This window comes from Salmo salar, chromosome 09 (assembly GCF_965601325.2).
Source record: "Salmo salar chromosome 09, fSalSal1, whole genome shotgun sequence".
Classification (NCBI taxonomy): Eukaryota; Metazoa; Chordata; class Actinopteri; order Salmoniformes; family Salmonidae; genus Salmo; species Salmo salar.
In genome coordinates this window covers 77,239,946-77,262,273 of record NC_138299.1, presented here as the reverse complement: position 1 = coordinate 77,262,273, position 22,328 = coordinate 77,239,946, and the positions used below count along the sequence as shown (strand labels likewise).

The 22,328-nt window shown below is 47.0% G+C and overlaps 1 protein-coding gene across 2 annotated transcripts in view; it reads right to left on the bottom strand.

The window, feature by feature from the left end:
- Positions 1-2,618: 2,618 nt before the first annotated feature.
- LOC106611696 (uncharacterized) overlaps positions 2,619-22,328 on the bottom strand; it is a 35,513-nt gene continuing 15,803 nt past the window's right edge. The window contains exons 3-17 of one of the 2 annotated variants that reach the window (XM_014212174.3): positions 18,454-18,570; positions 17,935-18,104; positions 16,965-17,067; positions 12,718-12,763; positions 12,528-12,632; positions 12,099-12,194; positions 11,730-11,855; positions 11,489-11,614; positions 10,836-10,969; positions 10,572-10,698; positions 10,153-10,245; positions 9,656-9,838; positions 8,160-8,364; positions 6,848-7,960; positions 2,619-6,669 (exon numbers count right to left, since the gene is read on the bottom strand). In XM_014212174.3, coding sequence (XP_014067649.3) covers positions 4,103-6,669; positions 6,848-7,960; positions 8,160-8,364; positions 9,656-9,838; positions 10,153-10,245; positions 10,572-10,698; positions 10,836-10,969; positions 11,489-11,614; positions 11,730-11,855; positions 12,099-12,194; positions 12,528-12,632; positions 12,718-12,763; positions 16,965-17,067; positions 17,935-18,104; positions 18,454-18,566 — 5,307 coding nt within the window. In that variant the 5' untranslated portion in view covers positions 18,567-18,570 and the 3' untranslated portion in view covers positions 2,619-4,102. The remainder of the gene's footprint in view (positions 6,670-6,847; positions 7,961-8,159; positions 8,365-9,655; positions 9,839-10,152; positions 10,246-10,571; positions 10,699-10,835; positions 10,970-11,488; positions 11,615-11,729; positions 11,856-12,098; positions 12,195-12,527; positions 12,633-12,717; positions 12,764-16,964; positions 17,068-17,934; positions 18,105-18,453; positions 18,571-22,328) is intronic. The other variant, XM_014212175.3, reaches the window with a different exon arrangement.

Here is a 22,328-nt window from a genome sequence, read left to right as displayed (position 1 = left end):
TCTTCCATATGTTTGGGGAGTCTCCCACATGCCTTTTGGCGAACACGAATACGTGTTTGCTTATTTTCCTCTTTTGGCAGGTTTGTTGTGGTGCCATACTCTTTCCATTTTATAATAATGGATTTAATGGTGCTCTGTGGGATGTTCAAAGTTTCAGATATTTTTTTATAACCTAACCCTTATTTGACCATGCTGGTCATTTATGAACATTTTAACATTTTAACATCTTGACCATGTTCTGTTATAATATCCACCCTGCACAGCCAGAAGAGGACTGGCCACCCCTCATAGCCTGGTTCCTCTCTAGGTTTCTTCCTAGGTTTTTGGCCTTTCTAGGGAGTTTTTCCTAGGGAGTTTTTCCTAGCCACCGTGCTTCTTTCACATGCTTTGCTTGCTGTTTGGGGTTTTAGGCTGGGTTTCTGTACAGCACTTTGAGAATATCAGCTGATGTACGAAGGGCTATATAAAAATAAATTTGATTTGATTTGATTTGATCTCTACTTCTCCACAACTTTATCCCTGACCTGTTTGGCGAGCTCCTTGGTCTTCGTGGTGTCGCTTGCTTGGCGGTGTTGCAGACTCTGGGGCCTTTCAGAACATGTGTGTATATATACTGAGATCATGTGACACTTAGATTGCACACAGGTGGACTTTATTTAACTAATTATGTGACTTCCGAAGGTAATTGGTTGCACCAGATCTTATTTAGGGGCTTCATAGCATAGCATATGCATGCACCACTTTTCAGTTTTTATTAAAAAAATAAATAAATTGAAACAAGTTTTTATTTTTTATTTCACTTCACCAATTTGGACTATTTTGTGTATGTCCATTACATGAAATCCAAATAAAAATCCATTTAAATGACAGGCTGTAATGCAACAAAATAGGAAAAACACCAAGGGAGTATATGGAGTGATATTAGTGCTAAAAAGAGATTGACTCAATCTGATTCGGTTGGCGATAATACCATTACATATACAGTTGAAGTCGGAAGTTGACATACACCTTAACCAAATACATTTAAACTCAGTTTTTCACAAATCCTACATTTAATCCTAGTAAAAATTCCCTGTTTTAGGTCAGTTAGGATAACCACTTTATTTTAAGAATGTGAAGTGTCAGAATAATAGTAGAGAATTATTTCAGCTTTTATTTATTTCATCACATTCTCAGTGGGTCAGAAGTTCACATACACTCAATTAGTATTTGGTAGCATTGCCTTTAAATTGTTTAACTTGGGTCAAATGTTTCGGGTAGCCTTCCACAAGCTTCCCACAATAAGTTGGGGGAATTTTGGCCCATTCCTCCTGACAGAGCTGGTGTAACTGAGTCAGGTTTGTAGGCCTTCTTTTAGCACACGCTTTTTCAGTTCTGCCCACAAATTTTCTATGAGATTGAAGTCAGGGCTTTGTGATGGCCACTCCAATACCTTGACTTTGTTGTCCTTAAGCCATTTTGTCACAACTTTGGAAGTATGCTTGGTGTCATTGTCCATTTTGAAGACCCATTTGCGACCAAGCTTTAACTTCCTGACTGATGTCTTGAGATGTTGCTTCAATATATCCACATAATTTTCCTTTCTCATGACGCCATCTATTTTGTGAAGTGCACCAGTCCCTCCTGCAGCAAAGCACCCCCACAACATGATGCTGCCACCCCCTTGCTTCACGGTTGGGATGGTGTTCTTTGGCTTGCTAGCCTCCCCATGTGCAGTTGCAAACCGTAGTCTGTCTTTTTATGGTGGTTTTGGAGCAGTGGCTTCTTCCTTGCTGAGCGGCCTTTCAGGTTATGTTGATATAGGACTCACTTTACTGTGGATATAAATACTTTTGTACCTGTTTCCTCCAGCATCTTCACAAGGTCCTTTGCTTTTGTTCTGGGATTGATTTGCACTTTTCGCACCAAAGTACGTTAATCTCTAGGAGACAGAACGCATCTCCTTGCTGAGCGGTATGACGGCTGCGTGGTCCCATGGTGTTTATACTTGTGCACTATTGTTTGTACAGATAAAAGTGGTACCTTCAGGTGTTTGGAAATTGCTCCCAAGGATGAACCAGACTTGTGGAGGTCTCCAATTTTTTTTATGAGGTCATGGCTGATTTCTTTTGATTTTCCCATGATGTCAAGCAAAAAGGCACTGAGTTTGAATGTAGGCCTTGAAATACACCCACAGGTACACTTCCAATTGACTCAAATTATGTCATTTAGCCTATCAGAAGGTTCTAATGCCATTACATACTTTTCTGGAATTTTCCAAGCTGTTTAAAGGCACAGTCAACTTAGTGTATGTAAACTTCTGACCCACTGGAATTGTAATACAGTGAATTATAAGTGAAATAATCTGTCTGTAAACTGTTGTTGGAAAAATTACTTGTGTCATGCACAAAGTAGATGTCCTAATTGACTTGCCAAAACTTTAGTTTGTTAACAAGAAATGTGTGGAGTGGTTGAAAAACGAGTTTTAATGACTCCAACCTAAGTGTATGTAAACTTCCGACTCAACTGTAGTGTCGATAATCTTACTTATTAGAAATGTCTTGGAACTTGTTTGAATCTGATGCTACAGGCAAATCTGTGTTTAACTTGAACAAAAAGGAGGAGAATGATAGCGTCAATCAAATAGCTGTGTGTCTCATCAAACGAAAGGCAAAACACCCATTTATTTAGTCAAAGTTCAGATTGAATATGTTTACAGAATCTTGACTGGGGCTCTGTCCAGGATCAGTGAGTTGTAAACAGTTTCCAGTCACAGAACAGCTCTGCATTTTACCCACAACACAGCAGGTTGGAAGCAACTGCTGAGATATGTTGCATCCGATTACGTGCAACGTTGCAGAACATTGCAATCCTGAACATACCCGTGATCATAGTCCAGACACTCCAGTATAATACACGGAAGCCCTCTGTATTTCCAGTCACAAAGACTATAAAACATATGCAGGTATTCTTGTCTTTAATGTAACACAATTGTAACAGAGAATGATATGTGGGAGAACAGGGAAGTAGTGGTTATGTTTGCATAGCCATAAACCAAGGATGGACAGATAGACTCAAACTAACACAAACATAGATGTATATCTATCTACAGGTCTGGTACAAACCGAATCAGTCAGTCCGCCCGTCTGCAGAGCTAAACATGGGCAAGTAGTAAAATAGTAAAAATTGTGGCTCAGTGTTAAATGCCTTTGGATCGTTGCTACATCTAGTATGTTTTAACAGTCAGCCTTCCTTGTGCCTTGTCAAAACCTTTTTACAAAATACCAAATTAATATCCTTTCCACTATTCCCACACCCACGCAATGCACCCCAGAAAAATATATGTATCCTTTGGATTCAAAGTTGATATACTGTATAATTACTGCATATAAGCGTTTGGGTTATTGAGTGTTTTCTCCATTCAAGCATTCGCACACAAGTAGTCAGTCAGGAGCCAGAAATGGAACAGAAATAAATAGCTTTCACATGGTTCATTTCTCTTCTTAAAGGTGCAATCTGTTGATTTATTTTATGGTCAATAGTGCTGATTTGATTGTAAACGGAAGGGGTGGGTCTTCGCGAATGTAAAAGTTTGTGTTGTGTTTTACTATTTGGCATAACATGCTCGTTGTACTTTTTCCTAGAGTTCCCAATAGAAAAATCAAAGTTACAGATTGCACCTTTAACTGGAAGAATCATTAAAGCAGCTAAAGCAGACACTAGCCCAGAGGAGGAACAGAAGGTGGGGGGAGGTAGAAGAAACTACAACATCAATAGGCTCTTACACCAGCAAGGACCATGGCGCAAACAGTCATAGAAATTAATACATACATAAATACGTACATACATAATTCATACATACAGTATACAATAAGAAGATAGATAGTTAGTTATAAAATACCTATGTACAAATGCATAGTCCAGATGAGTCCATCGGGAGACCTAGCAGTAATGGCAGTCAGTGGAAGAGGTTATTTTCATCATTTAGGGATGTGTGTGTGTGTGTGTGTGTGTGTGTGTGTGTGTGTGTGTGTGTGTGTGTGTGTGTGTGTGTGTGTGTGTGTGTGTGTGTGTGTGTGTGTGTGTGTACTGTATCACCTTAGTTCTGGTAGCGAGAAGGAGTTCAAAAGTTGAGAGGTGTGTGACCTGGCGTGTCCGGCGAGTGCGTCCTGAATAGCTGTGTTAGCGCAAAGACGGAAGAGATAAGCACCGTGCACCGTTTGGCCAGTAGCCTCACCCCCTCGCCCTCTCCCTGTCCATCTCCAGACCCCATCCCACCGCCGGACCCAGACCCGGCCCCGGCTCCAGCAGTCTCCACAGCCCCAACAAACTCCCTGTACAGCCCTACGATCTCCTTCAGCTTGTCCAGAGCCTCCTCCTGGCCCCCATCATCATCAGTGCTCTGGATCTGACCCCCGTTGCGGCAGACGTCACATCCAGGACAGGGGTGTGTTCTCAGGCAGGCTGCGGAGAGCTGCACCAGGGCACTGAAACTGTTGGATAAGGAACGAAGCGCCTCCTCTGGAGCCCAGCCCACACGCGTGGCACGTTGGCACCCTGTTGCCAACCGCCGTGCCTCCGCCTGGAGTAAATTCCTCTCAGGCTCCGTCATGGGCGGAGGACTTGCACCTCCACAGCACGCGGTTGGACCGTCCCCTTGGGTTGGGTTGGGTCCCCCTTCTCCACCCTCATCCTGATCTGTTTTGGAGGGTTCTGATGATGGTGGTGGCCCATCCAGGATCAGTAGGAGCTGATTGATGTCCTGTCTCAGGGAGACGAAGCCCCCTTTCAGCCCCACGTAGTGCTTGTTGGTGAGGGAACGCAGGGAGCCGATGGGGGGCGTGGGGGAGACAGGGCGGGACAGGAGTGGGCTGAGCTCTGAGGAGGTGGTGGAGAGGGTGGAGAGGGGTCGAGGGGTGTCTCTCAGCAGGGACAGGATGTTGGGGGAGGGGATGGGGGAGGTGGGGGAGGCCAGGGGTGTAGAATGGGCTGGTTTGGGGCGCGTGCGTTTGGAGAACTCGTAGATGGTGAGCTCCTCGTCGAAGCCGCAGCCGTCCTCCACGTCACCGCTGAAGCAGTTGGCATAGACGGTGCGGCAGCCGCACGCCTCACGGTGGGCAGGGGGAGGGGTGTGCTCCAGAGAGTCCCCCTCTAGGGGCGGGCCTGAACCGCCCCCTAACCCCACCTCTGAGTGGGGCCTGGACTGAGGCTGCTCCGACTTGCAGGACCCCAGGAATCCGTAGGGTTCTGAGACGTGTGCGCCGTTTTCTCTCAGGGTCAGGTTGGGGTGCGACCCGCTCGTCCCGTTGGCCTCCTTCGCACGCGGAGTCACTTCCTGGAACTCTTTGATGGTTGCTATGACAACCTCTGCTCCATCCTCCACCCCTTCCTTCTTCCCTTTTCCCCCTGCAGTCTCACCAACTTTTGCCTGGGCTGTGACCTTGCTGACCTCAGAGGCGCCGCTGACTGACAGACCGGAGCCGTAGCCGGAAGTGACATCCCCGTTGATGGAGCTGGTGGAAGAGTGGTCCAGGGTGCCCAGGATCTCCTGGGAGCGGGTCATGTACCAGGGCAGGGCCTGGATCCTCCCTCTCAGGGCTGAGGTAGGCAGACGGCCCCCCAGGCTGGATGAGCTGACCCTCAGGTCTGAACCTGACCCTGACCTTCCTGTGCTCTCTGGTTCTCCCGCTGTCCCTTTAGAGGAGGTGGTGAGGGAGGTGGTCAGGCTGAGGGGGGCGTCTGTATTTTTGGGCGACAGGTTCTCGTGACTCAGAGAGACCCTCCTCCCGGTCTGATTGCTCCCGTTGCAACTAACCCAGGGGTGGAGGCCGTTCGGCGGACACATCCCCTCTTTCTCATTTGGTGAGACCGGGATGGAGAGGACTGATAGGGGATGGAGAGAAGGAGGGGAGGGTTTGGGAGAGAGTGGTGGAGGGGTGGCCAGGCTCAACCTGATCTCATCTCCTGAAGCAGAATGTGGAATGGGGGACAAACTTGGCAGCTTTTTCGGGGGGTCCACACCAACCCCTGTTCTGACCTCTCCCTTCAGCAGGGAAACCCTGTTTGTTTTAGTTTCAACATCAGCTGTCTGCTTGTCAGCGGTGACCAGAACACGGTCCTTAGGAAGCACGTGATGAGTCCCGTTCTTAGAACCGTTCTCTTGCTTAGAACTGTTCTCTATCTTAGGCCCGTTCTCCACACCCTGTGGACCAGCAGGGGGTTGCTGGCTCTTCCGTACCGCCGTGATGAGGGGGGAGGCGAGCGGAGGCCCCCCCGCTCCCGAGGTGACTGATTTAAACTCCATGGTGTCTGGTTCCATGGTGTCTACCTCCAGCAGGCCCGCATGGCCCCCACCAGCATCTCCGTTACAGTGGGAGTATGGACCGCCGCTCTGGGGAGACCTCTGGGGGCCCATCTGGGGCTTGGGGGCCAGTTCAGGTTTTATGGGTAGCTGGGGCTTGGGGGCCAATGGTGGAGGCTTGGTCTTGGCATCAACCCTCTGAGTGGAAGCCTGGTTTGAGTGGGGCTTTGGGTCTTGTTGGGTCTCCTGCTGTTTCTTGTGGTCAGCGGAGGAGTGCTTCTTTTTGAGGGGTGAGGGAGGCTCCCTCTCTGGTACCACTGGCAGTCCATTCCCTGTGCCACTCCAGCGTTTACTGCGCCTCTTATTGTCAGCCGCATCCAAACTGTTTTCTGTGAGAAAGAGAGAGAGAGAGAGAGAGAGAGAGTGAGAGAGAGAGAGAGAGAGAGAGAGAGAGAGAGAGAGAGAGAGAGAGAGAGAGCAACAGGGGTGTTAAAGGGTGTCAGAAATCACACTTTAACACATTTAAACAGTTAGTCTGTCAGTGAAGAAGTCATGTCAACAACCCACCTGTACCATCAGAAGGAACTGGAGGAGTGAACCGCTCCTGGGCATCGAAGAACTCATCATCTGACTCCGAAGCACTTTCCCTAGCAATAGGAGGAGGAGGGTTAGGGGACGGCGTTAGGAAAGGCTCGGAATCTCCAGAGTGAATTGATAGACGCTCCTCCCCTTTGTGGGCGGAGCTACAAACAGTCCTCTTTTCACAGAAGGAGGTGAGGTTGGGGATGATTCTGGGGATGTCTAACTTGTTGTTGGAAGCAGTTTTGTTAGACCGGGCGCAGATCTTGTCGATGAGGCGCAGGTCTATCTGACTGGGTATCTTAGAGAGCCGTCTCAGTTCCTCCTCATCATCGTCGTCCTCAACTTCCTCCGTCTCCTCCTCGTCGCTGGTGGCCTCGGGGGGGCTGGGGAGGTAGCTGCCTTGGGAAAGCTCGGCGAAGCAAAGACACGAGCTATCGTTGCTACGGTAACTCAGGTTGGTGGGGCGCACGGGGGCGGAGGCCATGCTGCCGGCGGCGCCCTCTCTCTGGCGCTGTGGAGAGGGAGCTGTGACCTCCAGGAGGAACGGATGGTGGACATCCAGGGTGGTGATCCCCCGAGTCTGCTTTTTGGACCGGCGAGAGGGGCTGTCCTCACGCAGGGCGTCCACACGAGAGGAGGCCTTGGCTGGGTCCTCTCCCCTGGCTGCAGATGTGGCACCGCTTTCCTCCAGGGCAGCACTCAAAGAGCCACTGGACAGGCTGGAGAAGCTACTGTTGACCCGCGGGTCTGTGTGGTACCAGTTGGTGTCCAGTACCATGTCCTGTTCCACTGGTCCTTTATTGTCGTTACCTCCTAGATGTATCTCGCTTCCTCCATCTTCTCTTCCGTCCTCCTCCTCAACTTCCATGTCCTTCTCTGACGTCACAATGATCTTCACCTCATGTTTGTCTTTGTCTTCTTTTTCAGCTCTTTCTTTCTTTCCCTCCGCTCCTCTCTGCTCCTCCTTTTCTCTCCTCCACCCCTCCCTGTCTTTGCTGGCGGGTGCATGGCGTTTGCGGGTGTGCATTGGCGGAGGCTCGGCGGGGTAGTCCTCATCTGAAGAGTCATCGGAGTCACTACAGCAGCGGGACACATAGCCTGGAAATGACAAAAAAACAAACACATTTTTTCTCAGTTACATAATATAGTTTACTATGTAAATAATTAGTAGTCTCAAATTAAGACATTCAATCTGTATCAACTATCCATACTGGCTGATATCCACGTATCAACACCCTCAAAAATGGTATGATCAATGCCAAAAAATGAAAAACTATAGTTAAACATTTATGCTCACTTGTCAGCGATTCATAGCAAACTCCCTCTATAACGGTGAACTTCCCTTCACACACACCTTCCTCAGCAGGTATCCTGTGCACCCGCACCTTGGGGCGTCCCAGACGGAACACACACACTCTGGGGTCCACCAGGAGCTTGCAGTAGCCCCCCAGTAGACACGCCAGGTCTTTGGCTGCCAGAGAGTCCATCAGTAAGGCAAAAGGCTGGAGAGAGAGGGGGATGAGAGAGAGAGAGAGAGAGAGAGAGAGACAGCGAGAGCGAGAGAGGGCGAGAGAGAATAAGTGAGACAGAGAGAGAGACAGCGAGAGAGTGAGCGAGAGAGAGCGAGCGAGAGAGAAAAAGTGAGACAGAGACAGAGAAAGAGAGAGAGAGAGAGAGAGAGAGAGCGAGAAAGAGAGCGAGGCAAAGAGAGAGAGAGCAACACAATTAGACCCAACCAAATCATGAGAAAATAAAAAGATAATTACTTGACACATATGGAAAGAATTAACAAAAAAACAGAGCAAACTAGAATGCTGTTTGGTCCTAAACAGAGAGTACACAGTGGCAGAATACCTGACCACTGTGACTGACCCAAACTTAAGGAAAGCTTTGACTATGTACAGAATCAGTGAGCATAGCCTTGCTATTGAGAAAGGCTGCCGTATGCAGACCTGGCTCTCAAGAGAAGACAGGCTATGTGCACACTGCCCACAAAATGAGGTGGAAACTGAGTTGCACTTCCTAACCTCCTGCCAAATGTATGACCATATTAGAGACACATATTTCCCTCAGATTACACAGATCCACAAAGAATTTGAAAAAACAAACCCGATTTTCATAAACTCCCATATCTACTGGGTGAAATACCACAGTGTGACATCACAGCAGCAAAATGTGTGACCTGTTGCCACAAGAAAAGGGCAACCAGTGAAGAACAAACACCATTGTAAATACAACCCATATTTATGTTTATTTATTTTCCCTTGTGTACTTTAACCATTTGTACATCGTTACAACACTGTATATATACATAATATGACATTTGAAATATCTTTATTCTTTTGAAACTTCTGAGTGTAATGTTTACTGTACATTTTTTATTGTTTATTTCCCTTTAATTTATTATCTACTACACTTGCTTTGGCAATGTAAACATATGTTTCCCATGTCAATAAAGCCCCTTGAATTGAATTGAATTGAGAGAGAGAGAGAGAGAAAGAGATAGAGAGACCGAGACAGTGATGGGAAAGAGAATACATGATGTATTTTCCATCCACTGTATTTGTGTGGGAACTAAGTGTACCTACCTACCTGTGTGTCTGAGAGATTGTGTGTGTGATCTGTGTGTGTGTGATCTGTGTGTGTGTGTGATCTGTGTGTGTGTGTGATCTGTGTGTGTGTGTGATCTGTGTGTGTGTGTGTGATCTGTGTGTGTGTGATCTGTGTGTGTGTGATTTGTGTGTGTGTGATCTGTGTGTATGTTTATCATAGACAGTGTGTATGGTATCCTACCTTGATGTCGTGCAGGGAGATGCGAAGCAGGCTGACTCTATCTGACTCAGAGAGCAGCTCCACTCTACTGATGCTGCTGAAGTCTACCAGGGTGGACACCATGTTGAGCTTGTGGTTGACCACCTGACTCAGGCCATAGCGCGCCCCCACTAACAGACTGACCAGCGCCTCCCGGTCCTGCAACTGGGGTGGGGGAGGATGGAGACAGACAGAGGGGCAGGGGTACAGAGGTCCGAAGAGAAAGGGGGACGGGGAGAGACATGAAGGAAGAGAGAGAGGGAGAGGTAAAGAGGAAAAGAGGTAGAGAGAGAGAGAGAGAGAAGAGGGGTGAAAGGGAGAAAGACGGAGATGCATACTGAATCATGACATGGTGAAACCAGGCCAGAATGGGCGGGATCAATCCTGTCCAGCCAATAACAGCTCTCTAAATTGGGTCAGAGTCAGAGAATGATTGACAGCTATAGTTATCGTTTGTAAGTTGTTTCAAACATACTAACCATCATGGTGGCTGTGTAGGAGCGGCCCCCGTAGGAGATGAGCTCTGCAAGCTGGGTGAGGTAGGCCAGTCGGGCCTGGGTGGCTGGGATCACCTGGGAGAGAGAGAGGGAGAGAGAGAGAGGGAGGGAGGGAGAGAGGGAGAGAGAGAGAGGGAGGGAGGGAGAGAGGGAGCGAGAGGGAGAGAGGGAGGGAGAGCGAGAGAGAAGGAGAGAAGGAGAGGGAGTGAGGGAGAGAGAGAGGGGGAGAGAGAGAGCGAGAGAGAGAGAGTATTACACTCATCATCTCTCACTCACTCTGTTTCTCTCCCTCTCTCTCTCCCCCTCTCCCACTCTCTCCCTCTCTCCCTCCCTCCCTCTCCCTCTCTCTCTCCCCCTCCCTCCCTCTCTCTCTCGCTCTCTCTCTCCCCCTCTTTCCATACCTTCTGTTGTGGCTCCAGCAGTGACTGGATCTTCTTCAGGTGGTAGCTGATGGCTTTCCTCAGGTCCTTCTCTCTCATGTTACTGAGCAGAGTGGGAGAGATGAAGCTGTCCAGACCAAACTCTTTCCTGTCACAATACACACAGGAGACAATATCAGTGTGTGTGTGTGTGTGTGTGTGTGTGTGTGTGTGTGTGTGTGTGTGTGTGTGTGTGTGTGTGTGTGTGTGTGTGTGTGTGTGTGTGTGTGTGTGTGTGTGACTCACGTGATGCTCCTGATAGAGGTCCGGGTGGAGCCTATACTGTTCAGTCTCTCGTGCATGTGCAGGGCAGCCAGACGCAGTGCAGTGGTACACTTCATCTCCACCGCAAACCTCTCCTGTAGAACGTCCCCGACGCTCTGACAACACACACACACACCAAAGAATGACACACACAAGGAAGACGTGTTCTTTCCTTCACCATAAATCACTCCCTGAAAACCCTGATTCTGTCACCCAAATGTGACTACAACCATCGCCGAGGGAAGATGTTTAGGAGTGGGTGTGACACCATGCTCTACCAACTGAGCCACAGGGAAGGATAATGTTTTGTCGACGCTGCAGGCAGCTTTATCAGTCCACTAATACAGGACTACTAAAGGCCAAGTGCACTACCTTATTTTTATTTCATATTTTTTGTACACTTTTTTTATGAATACATTTTTTTAATTGTGATTTATCAGGGGGTGCTGCAGCCCCCTCAGCATCACTAGTTCCTGCGGCTCTGCACACTAGTCTTTTAAAGCAAACCCTGCTCGCCTGAATGCAAGTTAGACAGGTTCTCATGGCTATAGGTACAGGTGAAAGTACAGGCAGACTAGTTACAGGCACTGAACATGGTAGTCTAGACCTACAGGTAGATGTGGCTAGCTGCTCACCTGGAGGAAGAGGTACTCGAAGGCGGTGGGGTCTTCCTGTAGCAGCTCCAGGGGGTCTCTGGGAATGAAACACACCCGGAACAGACACCTGTAGTCATGGCTGCTGTTCTCCTTCTTCTGCACCACCTGGAGACACAAGGTCACATAGAGGTGAATACTCTGGGATTCATAGTGACTGACTGCACTGGCTAGACAGGTTGAGGCTGCTGTGAGGTTGCGGCTGTGTGTGTGTTCTCCTCACCTTGTGTATGAACTCGTCCTCGTGCAACAGCAGTAGCTTGGTGATGCTGTACTGCTGTTCCAGCACCAGAGCAAAGTACTCAATGCAGCGGATAGACAACTTGTCCTTCAGAGTCAGAACGATGTCCTGCAACAACAAAACAACAGCATATCTCAGTCAATTAACATCAGGTAAGGTATTTTGCATAGTTGTCGTATTTTGCATAGTTTTGCATAGTTGCTGTCATAAGGTTGCCTGACAAATGAATACTTCTGTTAGCGCTAGTGGGGTAGCAAGTCATGCAGACGACACAGGTTTACAAGCATGAGTGATTCTACGGCATCAAATCAGAATATTTGTAGGTAAATGTAATACATGTTATATCCGTACTTTGACGGTGGTGGTAGTGTCAAACTTGAAGGCCTTGGTCTGTCCGTTCTCCAGATACACCTTCAGAACATTGGGCAGGAACAGAAGAGAGTTCCCCTGCAGGAAAAAAAACTACAGGTGAGAGAATGAGAGAGAGAGAGAGAGAGAGAGAGAGAGAGAGAGAGAGAGAGAGAGAGAGAGAGAGAGAGAGAGAATGAGGGAGAGAGCAAGAGAGAGAGGGAGAGAACGAGAGAGAGCGATAGAATGAGAGAGCGAGAGAGAGAGCGAGAGAATGAGAGAGCGAGAGAGAGAGCGAGAGAATGAGAGAGAAAGCAAAAGAGAGAGAGAGTAAGAGAGAGTAAGAGAGAATGAGAGAGAGAGCAAGAGAGGGAGAGGGAGAGAGAGAGAGAGAGAGAGAGAGAGAGAGAGAGAGAGAGGGAGGGTCCTGACCTGAGTGTGACCGTTGACAACCACTTCCTCTGCGAAGCGTACTTTGATCGGGTTACTCCTCAGACGAGCCCTCTTCTCTGCCGACATGATGGACGACTTAGGACCCTGACACATAGAGAAACAACATTATGTCATCACATACACACAGATGTACACACACACACACGCATGCACACTCACACACACTTACTGTCATGTTCCTTAGGATTGTCATTGTGACAAAGTCCTCCAAGTCCCTAAAGAAACACAGAGACAAGATGTGTCTGTCCAGCGGTCACGTAAACATTTTCACTACATTGACATTTGACCTGACTGACTTAGCATTTGACCTGACACACCCTTAAACTCACACACACACAATCACACAGACATTATGAAAGTATGCTTTCAGAACTGGAAGGGAGTCCTAGTCCCAGTAACCTGTCTGTACTCTCTAATCTAGTGAGCATATAGAGACTGAGAAACAGAGTGAGGAACAGACAGAATAAAAAGAGAGAAAACAGAGTGAGGAACAGAGGGAATAAGGAGAGAGAAAACAGAGTGAGGAACAGAGAGAATAATGAGAGAGAAAACAGAGTGAGGAACAGAGGGAATAAGGAGAGAGAAAACAGAGTGAGGAACAGAGGGAATAAGGAGAGAGAAAACAGAGTGAGGAACAGAGGGAATAAGGAGAGAGAAAACAGAGTGAGGAACAGAGGGAATAAGGAGAGAGAAAACAGAGTGAGGAACAGAGGGAATAAGGAGAGAGAAAACAGAGTGAGGAACAGAGGGAATAAGGAGAGAGAAAACAGAGTGAGGAACAGACAGAATAAAAAGAGAGAAAACAGAGTGAGGAACAGAGGGAATAAAAAGAGAGAAAACAGAGTAAGGAACAGAGGGAATAAGGAGAGAGAAAACAGAGTGAGGAACCGAGGGAATAAAAAGAGAGAAAACAGAGTGAGGAACAGACAGAATAAAAAGAGAGAAAACAGAGTGAGGAACAGAGGGAATAAGGAGAGAGAAAACAGAGTGAGGAACAGACAGAATAAAAAGAGAGAAAACAGAGTGAGGAACAGACAGAATAAAAAGAGAGAAAACAGAGTGAGGAACAGAGGGAATAAAAAGAGAGAAAACAGAGTGAGGAACAGACAGAATAAAGAGAGAGAAAACAGAGTGAGGAACAGAGGGAATAAGGAGAGAGAAAACAGAGTGAGGAACAGAGGGAATAAGGAGAGAGAAAACAGAGTGAGGAACAGACAGAATAAAAAGAGAGAAAACAGAGTGAGGAACAGAGGGAATAAAAAGAGAGAAAACAGAGTGAGGAACAGACAGAATAAAAAGAGAGAAAACAGAGTGAGGAACAGAGGGAATAAGGAGAGAGAAAACAGAGTGAGGAACAGAGGGAATAAGGAGAGAGAAAACAGAGTGAGGAACAGAGGGAATAAGGAGAGAGAAAACAGAGTGAGGAACAGAGGGAATAAGGAGAGAGAAAACAGAGTGAGGAACAGACAGAATAAAAAGAGAGAAAACAGAGTGAGGAACAGAGGGAATAAAAAGAGAGAAAACAGAGTAAGGAACAGAGGGAATAAGGAGAGAGAAAACAGAGTGAGGAACAGAGGGAATAAAAAGAGAGAAAACAGAGTGAGGAACAGAGGGAATAAGGAGAGAGAAAACAGAGTGAGGAACAGAGGGAATAAGGAGAGAGAAAACAGAGTGAGGAACAGAGGGAATAAGGAGAGAGAAAAGAGAGTGAGGAACAGACAGAATAAAAAGAGAGAAAACAGAGTGAGGAACAGAGGGAATAAAAAGAGAGAAAACAGAGTAAGGAACAGACAGAATAAAGAGAGAGAAAACAGAGTGAGGAACAGAGGGAATAAGGAGAGAGAAAACAGAGTGAGGAACAGAGGGAATAAGGAGAGAGAAAACAGAGTGAGGAACAGACAGAATAAAAAGAGAGAAAACAGAGTGAGGAACAGAGGGAATAAGGAGAGAGAAAAGAGAGTGAGGAACAGACAGAATAAAAAGAGAGAAAACAGAGTGAGGAACAGAGGGAATAAAAAGAGAGAAAACAGAGTGAGGAACAGAGGGAATAAGGAGAGAGAAAACAGAGTGAGGAACAGAGGGAATAAAGAGAGAGAAAAGAGAGTGAGGAACAGACAGAATAAAGAGAGAGAAAACAGAGTGAGGAACAGAGAGAATAAAGAGAGAGAAAAGAGAGTGAGGAACAGAGGGAATAAGGAGAGAGAAAACAGAGTGAGGAACAGAGGGAATAAGGAGAGAGAAAACAGAGTGAGGAACAGAGGGAATAAGGAGAGAGAAAACAGAGTGAGGAACAGACAGAATAAAAAGAGAGAAAACAGAGTGAGGAACAGAGGGAATAAGGAGAGAGAAAAGAGAGTGAGGAACAGACAGAATAAAAAGAGAGAAAACAGAGTGAGGAACAGAGGGAATAAGGAGAGAGAAAACAGAGTGAGGAACAGAGGGAATAAAGAGAGAGAAAACAGAGTGAGGAACAGAGGGAATAAAAAGAGAGAAAACAGAGTGAGGAACAGAGGGAATAAGGAGAGAGAAAACAGAGTGAGGAACAGAGGGAATAAGGAGAGAGAAAACAGAGTGAGGAACAGACAGAATAAAAAGAGAGAAAACAGAGTGAGGAACAGAGGGAATAAGGAGAGAGAAAAGAGAGTGAGGAACAGACAGAATAAAAAGAGAGAAAACAGAGTGAGGAACAGAGGGAATAAAAAGAGAGAAAACAGAGTGAGGAACAGAGGGAATAAGGAGAGAGAAAACAGAGTGAGGAACAGACAGAATAAAAAGAGAGAAAACAGAGTAAGGAACAGACAGAATAAAGAGAGAGAAAACAGAGTGAGGAACAGAGGGAATAAGGAGAGAGAAAACAGAGTGAGGAACAGAGGGAATAAGGAGAGAGAAAACAGAGTGAGGAACAGACAGAATAAAAAGAGAGAAAACAGAGTGAGGAACAGAGGGAATAAGGAGAGAGAAAAGAGAGTGAGGAACAGACAGAATAAAAAGAGAGAAAACAGAGTGAGGAACAGAGGGAATAAGGAGAGAGAAAACAGAGTGAGGAACAGAGGGAATAAGGAGAGAGAAAACAGAGTGAGGAACAGACAGAATAAAAAGAGAGAAAACAGAGTGAGGAACAGAGGGAATAAAAAGAGAGAAAACAGAGTGAGGAACAGAGGGAATAAAGAGAGAGAAAACAGAGTGAGGAACAGAGGGAATAAAAAGAGAGAAAACAGAGTGAGGAACAGACAGAATAAAAAGAGAGAAAACAGAGTGAGGAACAGAGGGAATAAAAAGAGAGAAAACAGAGTGAGGAACAGAGGGAATAAAGAGAGAGAAAACAGAGTGAGGAACAGAGGGAATAAAGAGAGAGAAAACAGAGTGAGGAACAGAGGGAATAAGGAGAGAGAAAACAGAGTGAGGAACAGAGAGAATAAGGAGAGAGAAAACAGAGTGAGGAACAGAGGGAATAAGGAGAGAGAAAACAGAGTGAGGAACAGACAGAATAAAAAGAGAGAAAACAGAGTGAGGAACAGAGGGAATAAAGAGAGAGAAAACAGAGTGAGGAACAGACAGAATAAAAAGAGAGAAAACAGAGTGAGGAACAGAGGGAATAAGGAGAGAGAAAACAGAGTGAGGAACAGAGAGAATAAGGAGAGAGAAAACAGAGTGAGGAACAGACAGAATAAAAAGAGAGAAAACAGAGTGAGGAACAGAGGGAATAAGGAGAGAGAAAACAGAGTGAGGAACAGAGGGAATAAAGAGAGAGAAAACAGAGTGAGGAACAGAGGGAATAAAGAGAGAGAAAACAGAGTGAGGAACAGAGGGAATAAGGAGAGAGAAAACAGAGTGAGGAACAGAGAGAATAAGGAGAGAGAAAACAGAGTGAGGAACAGACAGAATAAAAAGAGAGAAAACAGAGTGAGGAACAGAGGGAATAAGGAGAGAGAAAACAGAGTGAGGAACAGAGGGAATAAGGAGAGAGAAAACAGAGTGAGGAACAGACAGAATAAAAAGAGAGAAAACAGAGTGAGGAACAGAGGGAATAAAAAGAGAGAAAACAGAGTGAGGAACAGAGGGAATAAGGAGAGAGAAAACAGAGTGAGGAACAGAGGGAATAAGGAGAGAGAAAACAGAGTGAGGAACAGAGGGAATAATGAGAGAGAAAACAGAGTGAGGAACAGAGGGAATAAAGAGAGAGAAAACAGAGTGAGGAACAGAGGGAATAAGGAGAGAGAAAACAGAGTGAGGAACAGAGGGAATAAAAAGAGAGAAAACAGAGTGAGGAACAGAGGGAATAAAAAGAGAGAAAACAGAGTGAGGAACAGAGGGAATAAAGACAGAGAAAACAGAGTGAGGAACAGAGGGAATAAGGAGAGAGAAAACAGAGTGAGGAACAGAGGGAATAAAGACAGAGAAAACAAGGTTAGTTACCTGGTGATGTCTTGCAGCTGTTCATAGCTGAGATGGTCCACCAGCAGGTCATTGATCTGTAACACCTGGTCTCCAGGGTACAGTATGCCCTCTGCTGGGCCTCCTACACACACAGAGGACACAAAGTTATATAGTTCAACACAGTCACATGTGCTTACAGTAGCTCCTCTGGGGAGGCATATGAGGGTTAACATTATTCTGGGTCCTTGCCAGCTTCTCTGCCAGCCTCTCTGCCAGCCTCTCTCTCTCCCTCCCTCTCTGTCTCCCCCCTCTCTCTTTCTCTTTCTCTCACTCCCCCTCTCTCTCTCTGCAGCAAGTTGTGATTATTGGGCATGGGGCAGCAGGGTATTGATCAGGGTATTGATCAGGGTATTGATCAGTCGTTTCTACAGAGAGGAAAGAAACACACAGCTCAGCAAGGTGTGTGTGTGTGTTAATGTGTGTGTCCAACTAAATGAAGATTGATCAAATCTAAAACAATAAGCAGGTGGCTCTGTTGTTTCACTGGCTTTTCTGGCACGGTGCCTGGCATTCTAAATGCCAGGAGAGGGTTGGTGTGCTTTTCTGGCACGGTGCCTGGCATTCTAAATGCCAGGAGAGGGTTGGTGTGCTTTTCTGGCACGGTGCCTGGCATTCTAAATGCCAGGAGAGGGTTGGTGTGCTTTTCTGGTACGGTGTGCCTGGCATTCTAAATGCCAGGAGAGGGTTGGTGTGCTTTTCTGGCACGGTGCCTGGCATTCTAAATGCCAGGAGAGGGTTGGTGTGCTTTTCTGGCACGGTGCCTGGCATTCTAAATGCCAGGAGAGGGTTGGTGTGTGTGTGCGTATGCGCACATGTGTGTGTGTGCATGTGTTTGTGTGTGCCTAAATCTGTCTTGCTGTGGGCGAGTCTACTGCGGCATGATGAAGCAGGTGGCCACATTTCAGAGAGAGCGTTCACTCTCTCGCTCTCTCACACACGCACGGCGTACCTGTAGCCACGTCCCTGACCAGCAGAGGGTGCTGTCTGGAGAGGGAGAACCCATGACCGCTGGAGTCCAACACCGGGTCTCTGACGATCTGAACCGTTAGCCTCACCGGGAAGTTCTGACTGGTCACGCTGCCAGACCGGTTGGACCTCCCATCCCCAAGGATCCGCTCTCTGAGAGGTCAAACAGGGGTTAAATAGGGGTTAGAGGTCAGGGGTTATTGGGAGTGGCAGAGCAGCTGGTGTGAGACTATGTGAGTAAAGTATTTGTGTAAAACATTGAATTAGATTCACTACAGAGGGCTAAAGGCATCCCCTTCCATCTCTGTCAGCTGTTTCTGGCGTGTTTACTAGCATGCCGAACAGGTGGCCCGTCCACACACTTCATTCTATTGTGGGAGTGCGAACCTCTTGACATCGAATCTCTGTAGGTTTCTCTGTCTGTGAATGTGTGTTTCTCTATCTGTGAATGTGTGTTTCTCTATCTGTGAACGCATATGCCTCTCATGTGTTGATACTGTACCTGCTGAGTGATTCGCGGGTGCGTCTGATCAACGTCCCCACCACCTGCTGCACCCGGGTGGCCCTACGGCTACGAGACAGAGACCGACTCCTACTCCTCTCTTTCTCCTCCATTTAACTACAGAGAGAGAGAGAGAGAGCGAGAGCGAGAGAGAGAGAGAGAGGATAAAATGGAAAACTTAGTCAGTTGCACAGAACTGAAATATGTGTTCCACATTTAATCCAACACCTCTAAATCAGAGAGCTGCAGTGGGCTGCCTTAGTTTACATCATCAGCACCCAGTTGTTGTTAACCACCTTGCTCAATGGCAGATTTCTCCACCTTCCCAGCTCTGGGATTCAAACCAGCGACCTTTCAGTTACAGGCTTAACACTCTTAACCACTCACCCAGTGGTCAGATGAAGCAGATGCTGAACTACAGAACTGTTTTGCTATCACAGACTGGAACATGTTCCGGGATTCTTCCGATGGCATTGAGGAGTACACCACATCAGTAAGTGCATCGAGGACGTCGTCCCCACAGTGACTGTACGTACATACCCCAACCAGAAGCCATGGATTACAGGCAACATTCGCACTGAGCTAAAGGGTAGAGCTGCCGCTTTCAAGGTGCGGGACTCTAACCCGAAACCTTATAATAAATCCTGCTATGCCCTGCGACGAACCATGAAACAAGCAAAGCATCAATACAGGGCTGAGATTAAATCATACTACACCAGCTCCGACGCTCATCTTATGTGGCAGGGCTTGCAAACTATTACAGACTACAAAGGGAAGCACAGCTGTGAGCTGCCCAGTGACACAAGCCTACCAGACGAGCTAAATCACTTCTATGCTCGCTTCGAGGCAAGCAACACTGAGGCATACATGAGAGCATCAGCTGTTCCGGATGACTGTGTGATCACGCTCTCCATAGCCAACGTGAGTAAGACCTTTAAACAGGTCAACATTCACAAGGCTGCGGGGCCAGACGGATTACCAGGACGTGTGCTCCGGGCATGAGCTGACCAACTGGCAGGTGTCTTCACTGACATTTTCAACATGTCCCTGATTGAGTCTGTAATACCAACATGTTTCAAGCAGACCACCATAGTCCCTGTGCCCAAGAATACGAAGGCAACCTGCCTAAATGACTACAGACCCGTAGCACTCACGTCCGTAGCCATGAAGTGCTTTGAAAGGCTGGTAATGGCTCACATCAACACCATTATCCCAGAAACCCTAGACCCACTCCAATTTGCATACCGCCCAAACAGATCCACAGATGATGCAATCTCTATTACACTCCACACTGCCCTTTCCCACCTGGACAAAAGGAACACCTACATGAGAATGCTATTCATTGACTACAGCTCAGCGTTCAACACCATAGTGTCCTCAAAGCTCATCACTAAGCTAAGGATCCTGGGACTAAACGCCTCCCTCTGCAACTGGATCCTGGACTTCCTGACGGGCCGCCCCCAGGTGGTGAGGTTAGGTAGCAATGCATCTGCCACGCTGATCCTCAACACTGGAGCCCCCCAGGGGTGCGTGCTCAGTCCCCTCCTGTACTCCCTATTCACCCACGACTGCATGGCCAGGCACGACTGCATGGCCAAGCACGACTCCAACACCATCATTAAGTTTGCAGACAACACAACAGTGGTAGGCTTGATCACGATAACGACGAGACAGCCTATAGGGAGGAGGTCAGAGACCTGGCCGGGTGGTGCCAGAATAACAACCTATCCCTCAACGTAACCAAGACTAAGGAGATGATTGTGGACTACAGGAAAAGGAGGACCAAGCAAGCCCCCATTCTCATCGACGGGGCTGTAGTGGAGCAGGTTGAGAGCTTCAAGTTCCTCGGTGTCCACATCACCAACAAACTAGAATGGTCCAAACACACCAAGACAGTCGTGAAGAGGGCACGACAAAGCATATTCCCCCTCAGGAATCTAAAAGGATTTGGCATGGGTCCTCAGATCCTCAAAATGTTCTACAGCTGCAACATCAAGAGCATCCTGACTGGTTGCATCACTGCCTGGTACGGCAATTGCTCGGCCTCTGACCACAAGGCACTACAGAGGGTGCGTACGGCCCAGTACATCACTGGGGCTAAGCTGCCTGCCATCCAGGACCTCTACACCAGGCAGTGTCAGAGGAAGGCCCTAAAAATTGTCCCCAGCCACCCCACCCCACCCCAGTCATAAACTGTTCTCTCTACTACCGCATGGCAAGCGAAACCGGAGTGCCAGGTCTAGGACAAAAAGGCTTCTCAACAGTTGTTACCCCCAAGCCATAAGACTCCTGAACAGGTAATCAAATGGCTACCCGGACTATTTGCATTGTGTGCCCCCCCCCCCCCCCCAACCCCTCTTTTACGCTGCTGCTACTCTCTGTTTATCATATATGCATACTCACTTTAACTACACATTCATGTACATACTACCTCAATTGGCCTGACCAATCAGTGCTCCCGCACATCGGCTAACCGGGCTATCTGCATTGTGTCCTGCCACCCGCCAACCCCTCTTTTATGCTATTGTTACTCTGTTCATCATATATGCATAGTCACTTGGAACCATATCACATTGTACATACAACCTCAATCAGCCTGAATAACCGGTGTCTGTATATAGCCTCGCTACTGTATATAGCCTCGCTACTGTTATTTTTCAGTGTCTTTTTACTGTTGTTTTTATTTCTTTACTTACCTATTGTTCACCTAATACCTTTTTTGCACTATTGGTTAGAGCCTGTAAGTAAGCATTTCACTGTAAGGTCTACACCTGTTGTATTCGGGCGCACATGACAAATAAACGTTGATTTGATTTGATATGACTAGGCTACCTGACGCCACAGAAGCAGAAAGGAAAGACAGACAAAAAGGTATTGTTGAAATGGGAACCAGAGAAGGATGGAAGACAGAGCTTTGTGTTGTGTTGGACTAGAATTATGTTAGTAACAGATCTGTATCTTGTGTTGTTTGTGAGGAGGGAGTCAGAAGGGTTTTCAACTCTACATTCACAAGGCGAAACACGTCACACTCAACAAGATGTGACACATAGGACAACCACACTTATAGGACACGCTTTTAGGACATTTAAGAAGGAACAAACACACACACACACTACGCACACACACCCACACACACACACACTACTTGTCTCTGTGTTTATTGCCACTGACAACTTTGCAGCAGTGCACTTTCTGTTCAGCCTGCCCTTTATGCAGATATGTGGGTGGCTGGGAACGAGGGATGAAGGGAGGTAAAGAAACAGGAGGAGGGAGAGTGGAGGGGGTTTGTTATGTTTTAATCAAATCCCAGAGAAGTGTGCTCAGCATTCGCTCAGTCTGACCACAACTCATGGCCAACACCACCTCGCAACACTGTTTCCTCCCCAACAGCCAATCAATAGCCCTCCTCGTCTCAGCCATATTCATCCTCTGATAATTCACTGACATGCTTTATCTGATGTTTCTGACAGTCTGGGTTCCGTCTGGGTTCCGTCTGGGTTCAGTACGATGCTAAAATTGAAAATAGACAGACAGCGTCTGGGTAAACTGAATTTAAATTGCAACCTTAATTCAAATCAGTCCATTGTTAATTTGTTGACATCCATGCTTTATTGACTGTCTCTAACGTTAGCACTCAATAAAGAAAAGATCTAGGTTGACCATCAGCACTGTAATTAATGGATGGGATCATACTGTGAGGTGAATGAACAGCCCCTGCAACCCTGCTGCTAGCATGCTGCACAGCAGGAGAGTGAGGAAATTGAAATTGAATTGAATAGAGAGAGAGAGAGAGAAAATAGAAATTGAATTGAATAGAGAGAGAGAGAGAGAGAAAATTGAAATTGAATTGAATAGAGAGAAGCGCGAGAGAGACC